General features: G+C 44.9%; 1 protein-coding gene across 1 annotated transcript in view; it reads right to left on the reverse strand.

Moving 5' to 3' along the window:
* Window positions 1–9385: 9385 nt before the first annotated feature.
* The window catches only part of CPNE7 (copine 7), a 39349-nt gene continuing 28687 nt past the window's right edge, over window positions 9386–20047 (reverse strand). The window contains exons 14-15 of the mRNA XM_020989130.2: window positions 12308–12544; window positions 9386–11675 (exon numbers count right to left, since the gene is read on the reverse strand). Coding sequence (XP_020844789.1) covers window positions 11538–11675; window positions 12308–12544 — 375 coding nt within the window. The 3' untranslated portion in view covers window positions 9386–11537. The remainder of the gene's footprint in view (window positions 11676–12307; window positions 12545–20047) is intronic.

Raw genomic sequence — 20047 nt, forward strand, 5'->3', positions numbered from 1 at the left:
GCACCACCCATTGCCCCTAATAATAGCCTCTTGAAGAATTTAGGTGCCATAGTGGATAGAATGCTGGATTTGGGATCAGGAAGACCCAAGTTCAAATCTTGCCTCAGACAGTTACTAAATGACCCTGGGCATATCAATAAACTCCAGTGGCTCCTTATTGCTTCTAGGTGCAAATATAAAGTGCTCTGTTGAGCATTCAAAGCCCTTCATAATCTAACCCCCTCCCACCTTTTCATTCTTCTTATACTTTACTCCCCAGCATGTACTTTTAAAAATGTATATTTATTTTTAACTTTTTTTTAATTTTGAGTTCCAAATTCTGTCCCTTCCTCCATTTCCTCCCCTACCCATTAAGAAGGCAAGCAATGTATATCAATTATACATGTGCAATCATGGAAAACATACTCTCATATCATGTTGTAAAAAAAAGCAAGAAAAATAAAGAAAATGAAAAAATTTACTTCAGTTTGCGCAGAGTTCATCAGTCTTCTCTCTCTCTGGAGGTGGGTGGTGTATGTGATCATGAGTCCTTAGGAATTGTCTTGGGTGATTACATTAATCCAAGTAGCTAAGTCCTTCAGAGTTGATCAATACAACATGGTTGTTACTGTGTACTATGGTCTCCCGGTTCTGCTCACTTCACTTTGCATCAGTTCATATAAGTCTTCCCAGGTTTTTTCTGAAACCATCCTGCTCATCATTTCTTAGAGCACAAAAGTATTCCATCACAGTCACATACCACAACTTGTTCAGCCATTCCCCAACTGATGGGCATCCTCTTGATTTCCAATTCTTGGCCACCACAAAAAGAGCTGCTATAAATATTTTTGTACAGTTAGATCCTTTTCCTTTTTCTTATTCTCTTTGGGATACAGATCTAGTAGTGATATTTCTGGCTCCAAAGTTACGACCGGTTTTTATAGCCCTTTGGTCATAGTTCCAAATTGTTCTCCAGAATGCTTGGATCAGTTTGCAATTCCGCCAACAGTTCATTAAGGTCCCAATTTTTCCACATCCCCTCCAACATTTTTCATTTTCCTTTTCTGTCATATTAGCCAATTTGATAGGTGTGAGGTGGTACCTCAGAGTTGTTTTGATTTGTAATTCTCTAATCGATAGTGATTTAGAGAATTTTTTCATGTGATTATAGATAGCTTTGGTTTCTTCTCCTGAAAACTGCCTGTTCATATCCTTTAACTTTTTAGCAGTTGGCGAATGGGTCTTATTTTTATAAATTTGACTCAGTTCCCTAAATATGTGAGAAATGAAGCCTTTATCAGAAATTTTTTTTTCCAGTTTCCTGCTTTCCTTATCATTTTGACTGAATTGGCTTTGTTTGTGCAAAACCTTTTAAATTTATATAGTCAAAATTATCCATGTACTTCCTGTGATCGCTCTATCTCTTATATGGCCATAAACTCTTCCCTTATCCATAGATCTGACAGGTAAAATGTTCCATACTCCCCTAATTTGTTTGTGATATTGCCCTTTATGTAGAAATCATGTACCCATTTTTGCCTTATCTTGGTGTACAGTGTAAGATATTGGTCTATGCTTAGTTTCTGCCAAACTGCTTTCTAGTTTCCCCAGTAATTTTTGTCAAATAGTGCATTCTTACCCCCCAAAAGTTTATCAAACACTAGATTACTAAGGTCATTTACAACTGTGTATCTACTGTGTGCTAACCTATTCCACTGACCCACCATCTGTTTCTTAGCCAATACCAGAACATTTTGATGATCACCACTCCCAACATGTGTATGCTCTTTGATCCAGTGACCCTCCTGGCTATTCCATGAACCAGACACTTCATCTCTCAGCTCCCGGCATTTTCTCAGGCTATCCCCCCATTCATGAAATGAATGCTCTCCTTCCTTCACTCCAACTACGGATTTCTCTGTCTTCCAAAATCCCACTTCCTACAGGAAGCCTTCCCCAGCCCCTCTTAATCCCAATGCCTTTCCTTTGTTAATTACTTCCTATTTATTCTGTACATAGCTTGCTTTGTATATATTTGTTTGCATGTTGCCTCTCCCATTAGATTGTAAATTCTTTGAGGGCAAAGATTGTCTTTTGCCTCTTTTTGTATCCCCAGCACTTAGCAGAGTGCCTGGCACATAGGAGGTGCTTAACAAATGTTTATTAAAAGGGGCAGCTAGGTGGCGCAGTGGATGGAGCACCAGCCCTGGATTCAGGAAGACCTGAGTTCAAATTTGACCTCAGACACATAACACTAGCTGTGTGACCCTGGGCAAGTCACTTAACCCCATTGCCTAAAAAAAAAATGTTTATTAAATTGGAAATGTAATCTCAGTCCCAGTCTCCTCATCTATAAACAGAAAATAATAAATAATAGCACCTACTTGACAGGGTTGTTGTGAGGATCTAACCAGATACCATATATAAAGTGTTTTGGAAACCTTAAAACTCTATTATTATTTTAATGGAGATATGTTTATCTCAATAATCAAAAAGCGTATGGACAATAGACTAGAGAATTTATTTATTTTTTATCAGAAAGAGATAGAGATATAGAAGAGAAAACCGAAGATGACTGGAGAACCTTGCTGCTTCTCACTAACGCCAGAGAAATTTTGCCTGAGAAGGATGACAGAGAAGTAGGTTAAGGGATGAGGCAAGGGCAAACCTGGGAGAGGGGTGAAGGTGGGGGTCGAGGCACAGAAAGATGAAGCCAGAGTTGAGAACAACAAACTTGCCCTTATCTTCGTTTTACCCACCCCCATGTCTGACAGCCCTGCCGCCCCCTCACCAATTACACACACTTAGTCACAATATTCTTCCTGATTTGCCTCTCAGAAGCTAACGAAATAAAAGCGTCAGGACTGGCTCCCACAAGCCCCCTCGCTCCAATCTTCACACAGAGCCCCTCAGAAGAGGCTCCCTGACAGATTCCATGATGAGCTGTGGGCAGAAGGGGAGGGTTCCTACGGAGGCTGAAGCAGCAGCCTACCCTCCCCAGAGACAGAATGGAAACACGGAGCTTGTGCCCTTCACATACCACCCCCAGCAGCCCATGTTTAAGGCCAATGGACTGTTATTGGGGACTTGGGGGTGGGGGAAGCCCTAGCATCACAATGGACCAGCCCCAGCTGGACACTTCGGGAGGAGTTTTAATGGAGGTTATATAGGCAGGGTAGATCCCAGAAAGAGACAAGGAAAAGGAGAGTTGGCCAGTTCTGCAAACAATTCTTCAAAAGCTAATTTGTTTAGCCAGCTCATTTTGCAATAGTTGAAGTTTCTTTCTCCCTCTTCTCTTTCCCTCTCTCTCTTTCATCCTCTCTTTTCCTTCCTCTGTCTCTGTCTCTCTCTGTCTCACTGCCTACCTGTCTGTCTCTGCCTCTCTGTCTCTGTCTGTCTGTCTCTCTCTCTCCATCTCTCTGTGTCTCTGTCTCTGTCTCTCTCGTTCTTCTGTTCCCTCCACCTCTCTTCCTCCCAGGCCCTCAATTTCCCCCATCCACAGAGAGGTGGGAGAGGACGAACAGAACGAATCCATCCTCGACCCTTCCCTCAGAATAAATGCTGACCCTTGCACCATCGAGGCTGCATGCACTCCATACTGCACACTGCATGCATGCTTTCTCCCCCGTTAAACTGGGAGCTCCTTGAGAGCAGGGACTGATTCTTGCCTTTCTTTTTCACCCCAGCACCTAGCACAGAGTTTGGCATAGAGCGGGCATTTACTGAATGCTTCTTAACTTGCCATCAGTAGCCTCTCCGAGAACGTTGGGTCAGGAAGACCTGACTTCAAATTCTTCCTGAGACACTGACAAGTCAAGAGTAACCTCCACCAGTCAACAAATCTCTCCCAAGCACTGACTGTGTGGCCCATACTGTGCTAGACCCTGACAGAGGCTTGAGGGGGAAGAAGCCTGGGTCCCTGTCTTCGGGGAGCTTATAGTCCAGTGCGAGGGGCAAAGCACCAAAACAATAAAACAGATCACAGGATCAAGCATTGATCCCTGCCAGGTGACCTCGGGGCCGAAACCTGCTGCCACTGAGGAAGCTCAAAGGAAGATGGCCCAAAACCCATTACCCACACAATCCGAACGACTAGCAGAAGCCTTCCTGGAATACGTGTACAGACTCCCAAGGGGACTATTTTTATATCTACCTGGACATATAATTTGTTGTGCTTATTAAAATTTGTCTTGCTATGTTACAGTCTCATCTCTTATTATTACAGAGCTTTTTACTCTAGGGAGGGAGGGGGGAGAGAGACAGAGACAGAGACAGAGACAGAGAGACAGAGAGAGGAAGAAAAAGAAAGAAAGAAAGAAAGAAAGAAAGAAAGAAAGAAAGAAAGAAAGAAAGAAAGAAAGAAAGAAAGAAAGAAAGAAAGAAAGAAAGAAAGAAAAAAAGAAAAAGAAAGAAAGAAAGAAGGAAGGAAGGAAGGAAGGAAGGAAGGAAAGAGAAAGAAAGAAAGAAAGAAAGAAAGAAAGAAAGAAAGAAAGAAAGAAAGAAGGAAGGAAGGAAGGAAGGAAGGAAGGAAGGAAAGAAAGAAAGAAAGAAAGAAAGAAAGAAAGAAAGAAAGAAAGAAAGAAAGAAAGGAAGAAAGAAAGAAAGAAAGAAGGAAGAAGAGAGAGAAAAGAGAAAAAGGAGAAAGAAATAAAGAAGATAAATAAAAGGAGAGAGGAAAGAAAGAAAGAAGGAAAGAGAGAGATACATTGAAGAAATAGAAGCAGTCATTGGCTTTCTAGATATTTCTAGTCTAGTCACTATGTCCCCCAGGATCTGTTACAAAGCAGCCTATTAAAGGAAATATCTATCTGTTGAATTCAATTCAGTAAGTATTTATTAAGCACCTCCTACATGCCAGGCACTGTGCTAAACAGTGGGGATACAAATTTTTTTTAAAAGACAGTCACTGCCCTCAAGGAGCTTACAGTTTAATGGGGTAAGACAACACACAAAAGGAAGCTGGAAAGCTGGGGGAGGGGGACTGGACACAAAGGGGGTGGACACCTGGGGTGGAGGTATCTTGTTCCATGGAGCTGAGACCAGGCAGAGCTTGTCACGGAGTGTCTGACTCTACAACAAAGATCCTTGTGATGGCAGGCAAAGCTGGGACCCATTGGCAGAGCAAAGTCCTATATAAGTGTCACACACGACCTCCGAAGTCATGACTTCGGTGCTAGAACTTTTCATCACCTGGGAGAGGAGACTGTTCAGCAAGGACAGTGAGCACCAGTAAACTATACATAAATGTAAAGTGCTGTTTCTGTGGTTGAAGAAATGACAAGTAGGGGCAGCTGGGTGGCTCAGCGCATAGAGCATGGACCCTGGATTCAGGAGGACCCGAGTACAAATGTGGCCTTAGATACTCATTGTGTGACCCTGGGCAAGTCATTTCATCCCAATTGCCTCCCCCACTCAAAACACCACAACATGATCTTAAAGCACAGATCTAACCAAGCCATGCCCCCATCCAATTAACTGGCCCTGGAGTCAGGAAGACTCCTCTCCCTGAGTTCAAATCCAGCCTCAGACATTTACTAGCTGTGTGACCTTGAGCAAGTCACTTCACTTCAACTGCCTCAAAAGAAAAAAGACAAATAGATAGACATAAGGGATTCAGAGAAGCATGAGAAAACTTATGAACTGATAGAAAGTAAAGTGAATGAAACCAGGAAAATGATCTCTGAGATGAATACCACAGTATCGATAGAAAGAACAAAGATAAAAATGAAACTGTGTAATTGTAACAAGCCCCAAAGAAAAGATAAGAAAATGTACCTTTGGGGCAGCTAGGTGGCACAGTGGATAGAGCTCCGGCCTTGGACGCAGGAGGACCTGAGTTCAAATGTGACCTCAGACACTTGAAACTTACTAGCTGTGTGACCTTGGGCAAGTCACTTAACCCCCATTGCCTCATCTGGGAAAGAAAATGCGCCTTCCTTCTTGGCAGAAGAGGAGGACTATGGATGTAGAATGCAGCATACACTGTCAGCTCTACTGGTGATATGTTGGTTACTTCTATTGAATTGATTTTCCCCCCCTTTCTTATCTTCTTTGATAGAAGGGATGGCTGTCTGGGTGGGTGACATCAGAACAGAAGATATCAATAAAGTATGTGGGTGTTTTGTTTTGTTTTTTTCAAAAGAACTAGTTATTCTCCATGTGCAGAGTAAGTCACAGAATCAGAAAGTTAGAAGTGATCTCAGAGGTTTGATGCAACCTGTGCCAGAAGAAGAAAGGTGGCAGCCTTTTTTTTTTTTTTGAGGCAATCGGGGTTAAGTGACTTGCCCAGGGTCACATAGCTAGTAAGTGTCCGAGGTCAGATTTGATCTCGGTTCCTCCTGATGCACTGACCAGTGCTCTACCCACTGCGTCATCTAGCTGCCCTGAAATCTTGATAAACAGTCCAGTTCTAGCAAGGCATCCACTCTCCCTCAGAGCCAATGAATTCTACTTTGAGATGGTTCTAATTGTTAGGAAGTGTTTCTTCACATTAAGCTTAGAAGTTCTCCCACTCACTGCTCCCATCCAAGGAATCCATCAACTACTTCAAGACAGTATCACAGAAAATGTAAGCTCCTCCCCTGTAGAATGGAAACTCCTTGAGGGCAGAATTTTTTTTTGTCACTGTATCTTTAGTATCTAGCATAGTGCATATAGTAAGAACAAAAATGCTAGTTGAATTTAATGAATTTCCACACCTCCTTTCCCTCTGCCGTCCCAGATCTCCTCTTGTCCAGATTTACAATTCCTTCAATCATTTCTGATAGGGAACAGTCCTGAGGCCCCTTATGATCTTGGCTTCCTTTGTTCAGACACCCACCAGTTTGTCAAGGACACTAAGCCCTTATCTGAGCCTGGCATGACTGTCCACTTCAACTCAAACACTACTCCCTGACAATTCCAATGCTCCAGAGTTTGACCAGCTGCATAGAGACCAGAGAGTAGCATGGCCTCTGTACAAAGTGCCTTCACGAAGCTGTGTCTTGGAATTATGTGACAGTAGTCCTAGTGTTGGAAGGGACCTCAAAAGCCATTTAGTCATCCCCTTCATTTTACAGATGAGGAAACTGAGGCCCAAGGAAGTAAAGGGATTTGGCCAGGCTATCACAGCCAGTAGGTGTCAGAGGAAGGATTTGAATATAGTTCCTCAGTCTCTAAAGCTCTTCCCATTTATTTTTGCTTCTGAGAAGGGCCCTGGGATTGTCAGACACTTTTCACAGCTAGAACAAGACGAGTCAAGTGAACTCTGTGGTGATGCAGCAAATTAACAAAGAGGTCAGGATTTGAATTGAGCTCTCTCCAGGTCCTGGTCCCAGAACCTCTGTCCCCTCCAGGCTCTGAGGCTTCCCAGAGGAAGTCCTAACCCTTGAGGGCAACCTTAGGAGAGGGGCTACTCCATCCCAAAAGAGGGAGAATACTTCCATCAGGAATTCACCCATCACCCACGTTGCCATGGTGATATCTATTATCCCTGCTTAAGGGGAGATGAATCAGGCACTATAAATAATCCCTGAAGTTGATTGATGGAGAAGGTCTGGAGGCTGAGGTGAGGCTATTTATTTTTCCCAGTCAGGCTAATTAGGGGGGATTTCAATCAGGAAGTCCCCAGCAGCTGCCCTGCTTGGGGCTGGGGTATGAACAGCTGTGCTTGAGAATGCTGCTTTACAGCAACATCCAGATGTTAGCCCTTGTTCTCCATCCCAACAGAGGGGAGGAATACCTCTACAGAGAGAGAGCGAGAGAGAGAGAGAGAGAGAGAGAGAGAGAGAGAGAGAGAGAGAGAGAGAGAGAGAGAGAGGGACAAAGCCCCAGGCCACAGGGTCAGAGATACAGAGCTGAAGGAGACACAGAGGTCATCTGGGCCAACCATATCACTTTACAGATGAGGAAACCACGGTCTAGGAAGGTGAAATTACTTGTCCAAGGTCACACAGGTAGTGAGTAATAGGGGTAGGCTTAAACTCAGGTCCTCTGAGTTTATACCCAGTGTAATTCCAGCATATCACATTGCTAGCTAGAGTCCTATCAGTGGCAGTGGGGGACACCTCTCATTCATTTATTTATTAAGCACCTATACCAGGCACTGTGCTAAGTGTTTTATGATTATTATCTCATTTAATCCTCACTACAACCTTGTTGTTCAGTCAATTAGCCATGTCGGACTCTTCATCATCCCATCTGGGGTTTTCTTGGCAAAGATACTGGAGTGATTTGTGTTATCTTTCTCCAGCTCGTTTTACAGATAAGGAAAGTGAAGCACACAGGGTGAAGTGACTTGCCCAAGGTCACACAGTCAGTAAGTGTCTGAGGCTGGATTTGAACTCAGGTCCTCCTGAATCTAGGGCTGGCCCTCTATCCACTGCACCACCTCGCTGGGTAGCTGATATTGTTATCCCCATTTTATAGTTGAAGAAACTGAAGCACGCAGAGGTTAAGTGACTTGCCCAGGGTCACACAAGTATTAAGTGTCTGAAACCAGAGCCCCCAGCCATCTCAGGCCTGAGCTAATGGTTCTTTTACCGGTCTCCCCATGGTTCCAGGTCACTCTGACCAACCCTCCATTCCCACCCATTCGCTCCACTACCAATGAGCAGAGTAAAAAAATTGTAATCTTATAACTCCCTGCTATTGAAGCCGAGACTGGTAGATCACTTGAACTCGGGAGCTCTGAGGCTCCTGTATGGAGTAGGGCTAAAGACCCCCAAGTGTCTGCACTAAATGTGGCACCAATATGGTGAGCCCAGCGATGGGTGGGGGAAGGTTAGGAACAAAATAGGACAAATCTCTCTTATGTCAATCAGCAGTGGGTAGGATCAGCCAGTGAGTAGACGCTGCTCTTCCAGCCTGGGCAAGATAGAAAGTTAAAAAAAAAAAAGTAAAATGTACCCCACCAGACACAGCCCGGGAATCCCAATGTCTGGGACTTGTCCCCACCCCCATCCCCAGCCACTTAGGACGTCTCACCATCGTGATCCCCTCTTTAAAACATCCCTGATAGAGTTTCTTACACTCATCAGCTCATAGTTCTAGACCCACCAAAAAAAACTGGTCTCGAAGAAGAAATGCAGAAATGTACCAGCTTCCTTGTACTGGAGAGGTGGGGAACCATGGGTGGAGAATGATGAATAAATATCCAGGTGGTTGTTGTTGTTTTGTTACAAGGGAAGGTGTAAGCAGGGATGATGTGAAAAAAAGGAAAGGCCGCAATGAAACTTTCAAAAGAAAACATCCCTGGCCTGTACCTTACTTCCCCGTGCACAGAGCTGGAAGGGAGAAAGAAGGCAGGTTCCACTGACTTCCTAATTCTGCCCTAGGCTTCTCACCAAGAGCCCCAGCCCCCCAAATAGAACACAGTGCAGCAGAGAAAAGATGCAGAAGTAAGAGGACCAGGCTGCAGCAGGGAAAGAACACTGTTTATTGGGTTAGTCTGTCCCTCCGAAGCCTCCCCATCCCCAACTCCTGCACTCCTGGAGAGCAGATGCAAGCAGACACCACATGGAGGGGGCAGAGGCGAGCTCACAAGAACGTGAAGATTACCAGATTCAAAAGTAAACAGACAACAAACCTGGCAGGGGGGGGGGGGGGTTAAGTGGTTTCTGGGAGTTTTTTCATCATGCATATTGCTGAAAGTGGGGTACTGAGCCTCACATCCTATGCATTCGTCTGACAGTCCTAAGGGTTTGGGGAGTAAGAGGGGGTGGAAAGACGGATCTACATGGATGAGTCTGCATGATGGGGTGAGGCAATAGCTCCATCCCATCACATTCCACCCCACCTCACCTGTAACTGGGCCCTTGCGCCCAAGTCAGTAGTGACAAGGGTGCCAATCTTGGTGGCCCCAGCCAAGAGAGAAGCAGGTGCCTGGATGGGAAGGGAACTTTACTATGCAAAAGCCAGAAGGGAAGATAATGAGGGAGCAAAGGGAGGCCCTGGAGTAGTTTGCCTCCATGTGACCATTTTGACCGTAAGACCCTCGGGGTTTGGGAGTAGCCACAGCTGGAGAAACAATCCTATGGGCAGAAAGCTCAATGAAAGGAGAAAGAGAAGAGAACAGAGCCATAAGTAAGGAGTGGAGGCCACAAGGCTTTGCCCCCAGGGTAGAAAATTTAGAAGGTGCCAACTGCACTATTACAGGGTGAACTTCCTCCCCACCCCTGGTGCCCCCAGCACGAGCCCAGAGTACACTTCCTGTCCCCTTTTCCTGCTCCTAGCAGTCACAGACTGTGCAAAGGGGAGGAGGGAGAGCTGCAGGAAATCCTCCCTTGACTGAGCCATCCCTAGCAATGGCGGCAGCCTCCTCCCAGGGATACTTCCTCCTCCTTTGATAGTATAGAAACCTTGTGACATCTCAGAGAGTTCTTCCTCTCCCCCATGGCCATGATCCAGGTGAACATTCTCTTATTGCTCCTTGTCCCAGGTGCAAAAAAAAAAATGCCAGTTAGGAATCTGAGAGAGAGGGAAGCCACCTGGGCATCTGAGAGGCCTGTCTTCTTGGAAGGGAGGAAAGATAAATTCCAAAGTCTTTACCCATGCCCACCCTCACTTGGAAATTCTTTGGGGCTGGGAGCAGGAAGGTCTTTCCTGGGCAGCAGGGAACAGAATGTAAGGTCATTGGCTTTACCTAACTCCTTCAGTCTAGACCAGGGGTGGGGGACCTGCAGCCTCGAGGCCATATGTGGCCCTCTAGGTCCTCCTTGGACTGATTTTACAGAACAAATCCTATGAAGGGCATTTGTTCTGTGAAGTTTGGATGCAGTCAAAGGGCCGCACTTGAGGACCTAGAGGCCCACATGCGGCCTCAAGGCTGCAGGTTCCCCAGTCCTGGTCTAGAATCATCCACACCAGGCCTGCAAATTAATTTCTCCCACTCCCTTTCCATTCCTGAGCCCACTGATGAGTGACGGGAAGAGCAAGTCAGGTGAACTAGGCCTAGGGAGTCCAATCAGGTCAGTTTGACCTCCTCAGAAGCCGTGAGGAGGGAGTATCACACTGGGACTTGGCATCCACTCTCTCACTATTACCGCAAAGGGAGGGGTTCAAAAAAGGAACCTGGGTCGAGGTGGTAGGAAAGGGGTGCTCCCTCAGCCTATTCTGAAGGGAAGAGAGGCCCACTCTGCTCTTTGGGGTTCCAAACCCCCCTCTCCTCCTCACTCAGGATCTACTCTCACACTCTGCCTTTCTGGAACAGAGGAGAAAGGATGCCAAACATTTATTTCCTGGACATCGGATCTCACTGCGGCTTGATCAGGAGCCAGGATTCTCCTGCTAATTGTTATCCTTTCGTCACACACAGGCCATGGTCCCTAGTTCAGACCTCTTTAGAACAAGTCACTGTGGAAACACAAGATGTAGGGGGCGAGGAAGAGAAAGGGGGGAAGTCTGATGTGAGCACTGGGGGAAGGGGAGGCCAATCTCAGAGGCCCTGGGAGGTGTTGGAAACAAATACTTTCTCCCTCTCCCACCTCCCTGCCCCATTTTGTCCTCCTCCCTTTCTCCAGACTCAGCATTGGAAGGAAAAGTAAAGGGTGGTGGCTGGCTGGAGGCTGACTGGCACCTCTTCACTGTGGAGGGCCGGGGCTGGCATCAGGGGAGTCCATGTTGGGGCAGCGAGGAGGAAGCTCCTTGTGGCTGTAGTATTCAACCACCTGCTTGGGCACCTCAGCTAGGACACACTTGGCAAGAGCGGTCGCAGAAGCCTGAGGAGGAAAAGGAAAAGAGAAGCATTTTATGCTGGTGACAAATATGCACTCTTCAAGGACTAATAGGATTGTGCACTCAGGAGCTGACACCTCATCCAGGGACCAGGATGTTTCTGCATAAGAATGAAAACCTGTAATCCTATGGATTTGCAAATGCTTAACAAAAGAAAATGCAGCCTTCTCAGAGCAAGTTCCCTTTACTTCTCAGTGCCTCAATTTCCTCATCTATAAAATGGGAAAAGTACCTGTTACCTACTTCAGGCCACTGTTGTGAGGATTAAATGAGTTAATGTACACGAAAGTACTTTGGAAAGTATATAGTGTCATATAAATGTAAGGTATACAATCCCTGATTACTGGAGATTGTTGAGGTCCATGCAGTGATACTGACTTATAACAGCATCCTCTGTGCACTTTAGTATCTAAATCCTCTTGGGTGGGACTTGAGAGAGAACCTTGGTAAACCAAATTTACAGATAGAAGTATTATGGTATGGCTCCAGCACATTTATTTAGATTCCATGCACCCCATTCCAATGCCACCTGCCAACATCCCCTCCCTCAACACCACCGGTAACACCCAGTACTTCTTGGCCTTAAACAAGCCAGTTCTCACCCCACAGCACTCACATTCTTGAATTCTCGGAACGGGACAAACTGTACGATGTCTCGGAGGACAGGCTCTCCCTTGGGGGAACGCAGGACCCCATCGTCCCCATCCAGAATCTGCATGTCTGTGAAGTCCGCATTGCCCACCCCTACTATGATGATGGACATGGGCAGGTAGGAGGCACGTACAATGGCCTCCCTTGTGTCTGCCATGTCAGTCACCACACCATCGGTCAGGATCAGGAGAATGTAGTATTGCTGTGTAAAGAGAAAAGAGGAAGGACAGTGGAGGGAAGCCTGATAGCCTCCCTTAAATTAGAAGGAAAGACTGAAGGTGGGGGTGGTGCTGTCTACTTTCTATGGGAAGGAAAAGGCCACAAGTCTCTCCTTTCCCTTCCTATGACCTCTAGTAAGACTCTCTAAGGTAGAGACCTTTGTTTACTGCTCCTTCCAAAGTTCTTCCCTTTCTCTTTCTCCCCTCCCACCACCCAATGGTGCTTGCATACACCCTTTCGAACCCAAAAAGTGAACTAATTCATTGAAGTTGGCTGTTGGACCCCACATGCCCCAAGGTATTCTTCCCAAAATGGAAACATTGGCCAAACTAAGGACATCCTTCACCCTGGTATTCCCAGCTGGACATTCCTTATTCTTCTGTCCCAGAAGGACCTAAAAAAGGAGAGGGCCTGTGCTCCTTCTAGCCTGACATTTTGGTTCTAACAAGGAGACTAAGGGATATATAGGAAGTCAACAAGGCACGCACCGTACTATGCACTTGGGCTGCAAAGAAAAAGCAAAAACAGTCCCTGTCCTCAATGTGGGGACAAAACACATGCCATATAAAAAGTTTTATTATTGAGAAATCTCCAGGATTGAACCCAGCCCAGCCATCCTTGGTCAACACATGGGTTACACTATTTTTTTTTTGGCAATTGGGGTTAAGTGACTTGCCCAGGGTCACATAGCTAGTAAGTGTCAAGTGTTTGGTCTGAGGGCAGATTTGAACTCAGGTCCTTCTGACTTCAGGGCCAGTGCTCTATCCACTGTCCCACATAGCTGCCCCTGGGTTACACTTTCATAGCCCATCATGATTACCTAAAACTTTTTTGAACTTGTATTTTCAGCCTTGTATCATCTCTTGGTAAAAGTTCCATAAGTCTGTTTATCTTCTTTAAAAAGTAGCATAATGATCCTTTTTGGGGGAGCATCTTAAGCTCATGTTTTTTAGCTTTGAGAGGACCCCCTTACCCTAATGTGCATGAGTTTGATGAGCAAGTCTGTTTCCCCATTCAAAACTTTCCTTGAGTTAGAGACTTTGCTCATAGAGCTCATCTAATCTTAGTCTTTCCATCTTCTGTGCCAGGCCCAGGTGATGTCTACTAAAACCCCAAATATTCGCTCTCCTTTTCCTGTCTCCCCTAAACCCCTCTGAGCATCTCATTCTTATGGTCAAAACCAAGTGGTATATCCCAGAACTCTCCTTTATTGAATACTGCCCTTTATCCAGGTGATAGAATGGGGCTGGCCCTTATCTGGATGGGGGAATATTATCTTCGACTCAGATTTCAAAGAAAAGAATCAACATATGGACCTCAGACTCATTTCCATTTATATATATAGTTCATTATATAGCTTATAATATTCCATAATCCTCTGCCTCTCTAGGAAAGACACTTTTACCCTGGAAGATCTTTTTAGTGTGTTTCACTGACACTTTTTTCCTACAAATAAGTTTTTTCAACCCCTCCAGACTGAAATGTGCCTTGTGACAAAGAAAAACAAATAAACAGAAATATTTGATACAATGACATCTGGCAATGTATACACTATTCTATCCTGGTCACCCCCCACCTCTCTGCCATGGGGAAGGAAGCTAGGTTTCCTTGCCTGTTCTCCCTGGGAAATTTGGTTCATAATCTTTGTGTCACATTGTAGTCCATAGTTTTCTCTGATTCTTCTTGGGTCACTAACTTGAAGAGAGTGGTAAGGACTTCTCTCTTTCCAGGAGAGACTTCAGGTTCTAATCTCCATAGACTTGGGAAGTCTGACTATTCTTCCACAGTTCCATCATAGTTTAAATAGAAACAGCAGATGAGCTCCAGATAAGAAAGGGTAGGTCAGTATATTAATGTCTATAATAAGCAGCATGTCCTACACTGATTCTCAGCTTCTATCACACAGGCTGCTTGCGCTGTATGTACACAACCGTTTGCTGGGGGAAGCTAGGTAGTACAGTGGCTCTAGAGTGTGGGGCCTCAAGTCAGGAAGATTCATCTTTGTGAGTTCAAATATGGCCTCAGACTTTTACTGACTGTGTGATCCTGGGCAAGTCACTTGATTCTGTTTGCCTCAGTTTCCTCATCTGTAAAATGGAGATCATAATTGTACCTACCTTGAAGGGTTATTGTGAGGGTCAAATGAAATGATCATTATAAAGCACTCCGCACAGTGCCTGGCACTTTATAAATGTTGGCTGTTTTGTTTCTTGTTCCCCCCATTAGAATGTGAGCTCCTTGTGAGCAGGGACTCTTTGTATCTCCAGCTCTTAGCAAGTGCCTGGCACACAGTGAGGGCTTAATTAATATGCTTTTCTGACTGACAGCTTAACTAAGTCCTCTGTCAACAGCCTAGAATCCAGCAGAAGATTGAGAGGAAAACCTTTTAAACCAAATTATCTATATCCCTCCACCTCCAAGGAAGGTATTAGTCAGAAAAATGGGAAGCTTAGGGAAAAGAAGAAAGGTCACCCTTTGCCACTTCAGTCTGAAGGGCGATATTATTCATCCCCAGTATGGAATAGGAAATACGGAAGGGGGAGGGGGAGCAGGAGTGGGGGGGGCATCACTGACGTGCCAATATTTCTTAAATCAGCTCCTCCTCTTGGATTTCATTATTTTGTTCCTAATGAATCCTCAGAATATCAGACACATTCGTTTTCAAAGAAAAGACAAAAAATGCCAAACCCTAAATGAGTTTTGGATTCCCTGTTCCAAGGCTGGCCACCCTCAGCCCAGACCCTCCTGATGCAACCAGATCTCTCTTGCTAAAGGAGGCTCTGCTGCTCCTGCCTGGACAAGGGCGGCAGTGAGGTTGCCAAGTCGGTCCCCGACGCTGCACATGAATCACACAGATGCTTGCCAACCCCTGGGTAATTCCTGACCTTTCCTTGCCCCCTCCCCCCACCCCACCGGTCACATCTCACCAGCTGCTGTCTGTTGACTTGCCAGGAGTGATGTATTAACAGAAGAGGTCCTGGTGGTGATTAGCAGCTGCTCAAATGTTGCTAAAGGGCAGCAGAGAGACTGGGGAGCAGGCAGCATGGAGCCCTTTCCACAAAGCCAGCATGGGGGGGGGGCTCTAAGTGCCTGCCCAAGGCTCCGGCTTACCACCAGCCTAGGTTCTAGCTAGGCCTTGACAGGCAAAGTTGGGCAAAGGGAGGATGCTCAGAGTATGAAGACAAAAGCATCCCTTAGGCCCGGGGTTGGGGGTGGGGGGGGGACTTGCAGACTTAAGACCACATGTGGCCTTCTAGATCCTTAAGTGCAGCCTTTTGACCAAATTTTGTAAAATCTGGCTTCAGTCAAAGGGCTGCACTTGAGGACCTAGCAGGCCACACGTGGGTCCCCACCCCTGCCTTAGAAGCTAATAACTTTCCTTCCCCAGCTTTCCCAGCCTAGGTCCAAACAGTTTGCATCTCTATGAGATGATATATGTAAAGTATTTTGCCACCTGATACTAATCCCAAAGTATGAAAGCTAAGTGCAAGCCCTACAAAGAAAGCACTCTTGCCAAGGCTACTGCAGCAGCCTTCTAACTGGTCTCTGCCTCAAGTCTCTCCCACTCCAATCCATTCTCCACTGCGCTGCCAAGATGATTTCTAAAGCAAAGACCTGACCATGTCACACCCCCTACACACACACACACACACACACACACACACACACACACACACACACACACACTCAATAGACTCCAGGGGCTCCCTGATATTCCCAGGATCAAATATAAAGTCCAGTATTCGAAGCCTTCACAATCTAGCCCCTTCTGACCTTTCCAGTCTTCTTCAATCAATCAATAAACATTTATTCTTATACTTTACTCCCCTCCATACCCTTGACACTCCAGAAATATGGGCCTATTTGCTATTCCTTGAAAATGACATGCCAATGGGCAGCTAGGTGGCACAGTGGATAGAGCACCGGCCCTGGATTCAGGAGGACCTGAGTTCAAATCCTGCCTCAGACACTTACTAGCTGTGTGATCCTGGGCAAGTCACTTAACCCCATTGCCTGGCCAAAATAAATAAATAAAAATAAAATGACATGCCAACTCCCATCTCCCCACCTTTGCACTACCTGTCTCTGATGGCTGAAATGTTTCCCTCCTCACTTCTGCCTCGTAGCTTCCCAGGCCACCTTCAAGACTCAGCTCAGAATATCTCACCTTATAATATTCTGCATGATTAAACATGTAAAATCTATAACAAATTACTTACAATCTCAGGGAGGTAAGAGGTGAGAGTAGGAGAGAAAGAATTTGGAATTCAAAAAAATTTTAAATGAATGCTAAAAATTGTCTTTACATGTTAACTGGGGAAAAATAAAATATTTTAAAAAAAATATATCTCACCTTATGCAGAAGATTTTTCCCAGTCTCCTCAGCTTCTAGTGCCTTCCTTCCTGAGATTACCTTTGTCTCCTCTGTCTCTATTTTGTATATATCTAGTTATTTACATATGGCCACTCCCATGAGACTGTGAGCACCTTGAGAGTAGGAACCATGTTTCTGCCTTTCTTTGCATTCCTAGCTCTTAGCACATTGCTTAGCACATAGGAGCTGTTAATAAGTGCTTGGGTGACTGACTGACTGCTCACAACTAACCTCTAAGACAGGTTGTAATTCCATTTTACAGATGAGGAAACTGAGGCACAGAGAAGAATTTACTCAAAGTCACACAACTAGTAAGTGGCAAAGCCAGCACATGAATCCCATGCTTTTGACTGCAAGTCCAGTGACTTCTCAATTATACTTCAGATACTTTGATAGGGCCTCACAACCCTCAATTACTCTAGGACCAGGACACTTGGGTTTCTCATATCAAGTTCAGCCAGGCTCATTACATACTTCTTCCCTCCCTTGGCCCTCCACACTGATGATTATTGCTAAAGTCATCCCAGTCAATAGCTGTGCTTGCTTTCTGAGGTAGCCACAGCTGGAGCTTGAGAATCACAAGATCCCCTTCCACAACATGATCCTTTTTGTCATTGTCTTTGCATCTCCAATGTCTAACACAATGTCTTGCACATTATAGAGGCTTAATAACTGTTGGTTGAAATGAATTGGTCGTCTAACCTTTGACTGTAGACACCCAGCAAGGGGGAACCTATTACCTCTCCAACACCATCCGTTCCACATCTGGACAGCTCTTAGTATCAGAAGTTTTTCCTTATGTCAAGCCTAAATCTGTCTACATGCTGCTTCCAACCCTAACTTCTACTGAGACATCACTGCCCACTGGAGCCAAGCAAAACAAAATTAGACCTTCTTCCACGGACGGCCCTTCAAATACTTTGAAGATGGTTGGCATGTCATTTCTAAGTGTTTTCTTCTCTGCTTTCAACATGTCCACTTCCTTTGGCTCTCTAGGTGAATCACATTAACCCCTCCAAGTCCAGCTGTAACCCTAACTGACTAGGGTTAGATGGGTAGAGGAGGAGCAGGCAACAGAGAACTGTTCTTTGTTTTTGTTTTTTTGTTGTTGGTGGTGGTTTTGTTGTTGTTTTGCTAGGCAATGGGGTTAAGTGACTTGCCCTGGGTCACACAGCTAGTGTCAAGTGCCTGAGGCCAGATCTGAACTCGGGTCCTCCTGACTCCAGGGCCGGTGCCGTGTCCACTGCGCCACCTAGCCGCCCCCAGAGAACTGTTCTTTCACAGAAATTCAGAATTAGAATAATAGCAAGCATTTGTACTTCAAAGTTTGCAAAGAACTTTGCAAACCTTATCCCATTTGACCCTCATAACAACTGAAGGATGCTATTATTATCCCTATTTTACAGATGAGGACACTGAGGCAGAGAGTGGGTTAAGACTTTTCCAGAATCACACAGCTAGTAAGTGTACAAAGTCCAATTTGCACTCAGGTCTTCCTGACTCCAGGTGCAGGGTTCTATGCACTGTACCTCCTAGCTGCCTCTAATTAGAAGGGGCATCAGAGGTTTTCCAGTCCAACCTCTAACTAAAAGAGGCAGCAGGGCATAGTAGATACCAACACTGGACTTGGAGTCAGGAAGATCTGTGTTCAAATTCTGGCTCAGAAACCAGGAAAACATTGTACACAGCAACCACAACATCACAAGAACTGATGCTGAGTGAAGTGAGCAGAATCAAGAGAACACCACACATGGTAACAGCTACACTGTGGGATGACTGACTTTGATAGACTGGGCTCTTCTCAGCAATGCAATGATCTAAGGCTATTCCAAAAGACTCGTGATGGAAAATGTTATCCACATCCAGAGAAAGAGCTGTGGAGTGTGAGTGCAGATCGAAGCATACTGTTTGCTCTTTTTCTCTCCTTTGGTTCTAATTCTTCTTTACAACATGACTAATGTAGAAATATGTTTAATATGATTATACATGTATAGTCTATATCAGATTGTATGCCATCTTGGGGAGGGTGGAGGGGAAAGAAGGGGAGAAAATTTAAAACTCAAAATCTTATAAAAAGTTAATGGTGAAAACTAAAACTAAATAAATAAATATTTTTAAAAAAACAAATTCTCTCTCAGATACCTACTAGCTGTGTGATCTTGGTAGATCACTTAACCTCTCTGTGCCTCAGTTTCTTCATCTGTAAAATGAGAAGGCTGGACTCACTGGTTCCTTCCATCTCTAAATCTATGACCCTTTAAGCCAGAATTCCTCTCTTCCCCATCTCCTCCCTCTGAGCCCCATAGGGGAAATGCCATCAGGGCTGACTTTATAGCCAAAAAGACCTGGGTTCCAGTCCAACCTTTGACATGAGCTATATAACCACAGACAGGTCCCTTAACCTCTCTGAGCCTCAGTTTCCTCATCTACAAAAGGGAGGATACCTGTAGCATCTACTTTTTTTAGGTTGTCTGAAGTTTAAGTAGGACAATATACACAAAATGCTTCACAAACTTTAAAGCCTAATATAAATGTCAATTATCATTATTATGCTTCCAAGTAAATCCAGGCAAGAAATTGCCAACAATGTGCAGAAGTTCCTTGAGATCACAAGAATTTGCCAAGCCCCAAAGGCAGAACTGCTCCTCCCCCCCGTACTAGCAGACAGCCTCAGGGCTGCCTTCTGGGGACATTTCAGTCAACCATAGTTTAATAGTATATAATAGGAAGATAATATAATCCAGATTCAATTACATGATATTATATTTTGATGTCTTAGTCATAATTTACATGTGTCTGACGCTTTAAGGTTGATAAAGGGCTGGCTCAGGGAGGAGCCTTCTGGGAAAGCCTTGGCCAGACATTGTTTGGACAACAGTCAAATAAACTCTTAGATGAGTATGATAGAATTGTCATGGTATGGTAAGAAATGATGGGTACGGGAAATGCAGAAAAACATGGGGAGATTTCTGTGAACTGATGCAGAATGAAATCAGCAAAACTGAAAAGACAATATCCATAGTGACTACAACAATTTAAATGAAAACATCAAACTGTGTAATTGAACAATTGGTAATGGAACTGGGAAACATAATGAAACAAGCCTCCCTC

The sequence above is a fragment of the Phascolarctos cinereus genome, unplaced genomic scaffold, assembly GCF_003287225.1.
Source record: "Phascolarctos cinereus isolate Bilbo 61053 unplaced genomic scaffold, phaCin_HiC Scaffold_2;HRSCAF=192, whole genome shotgun sequence".
NCBI classification, from domain to species: Eukaryota; Metazoa; Chordata; class Mammalia; order Diprotodontia; family Phascolarctidae; genus Phascolarctos; species Phascolarctos cinereus.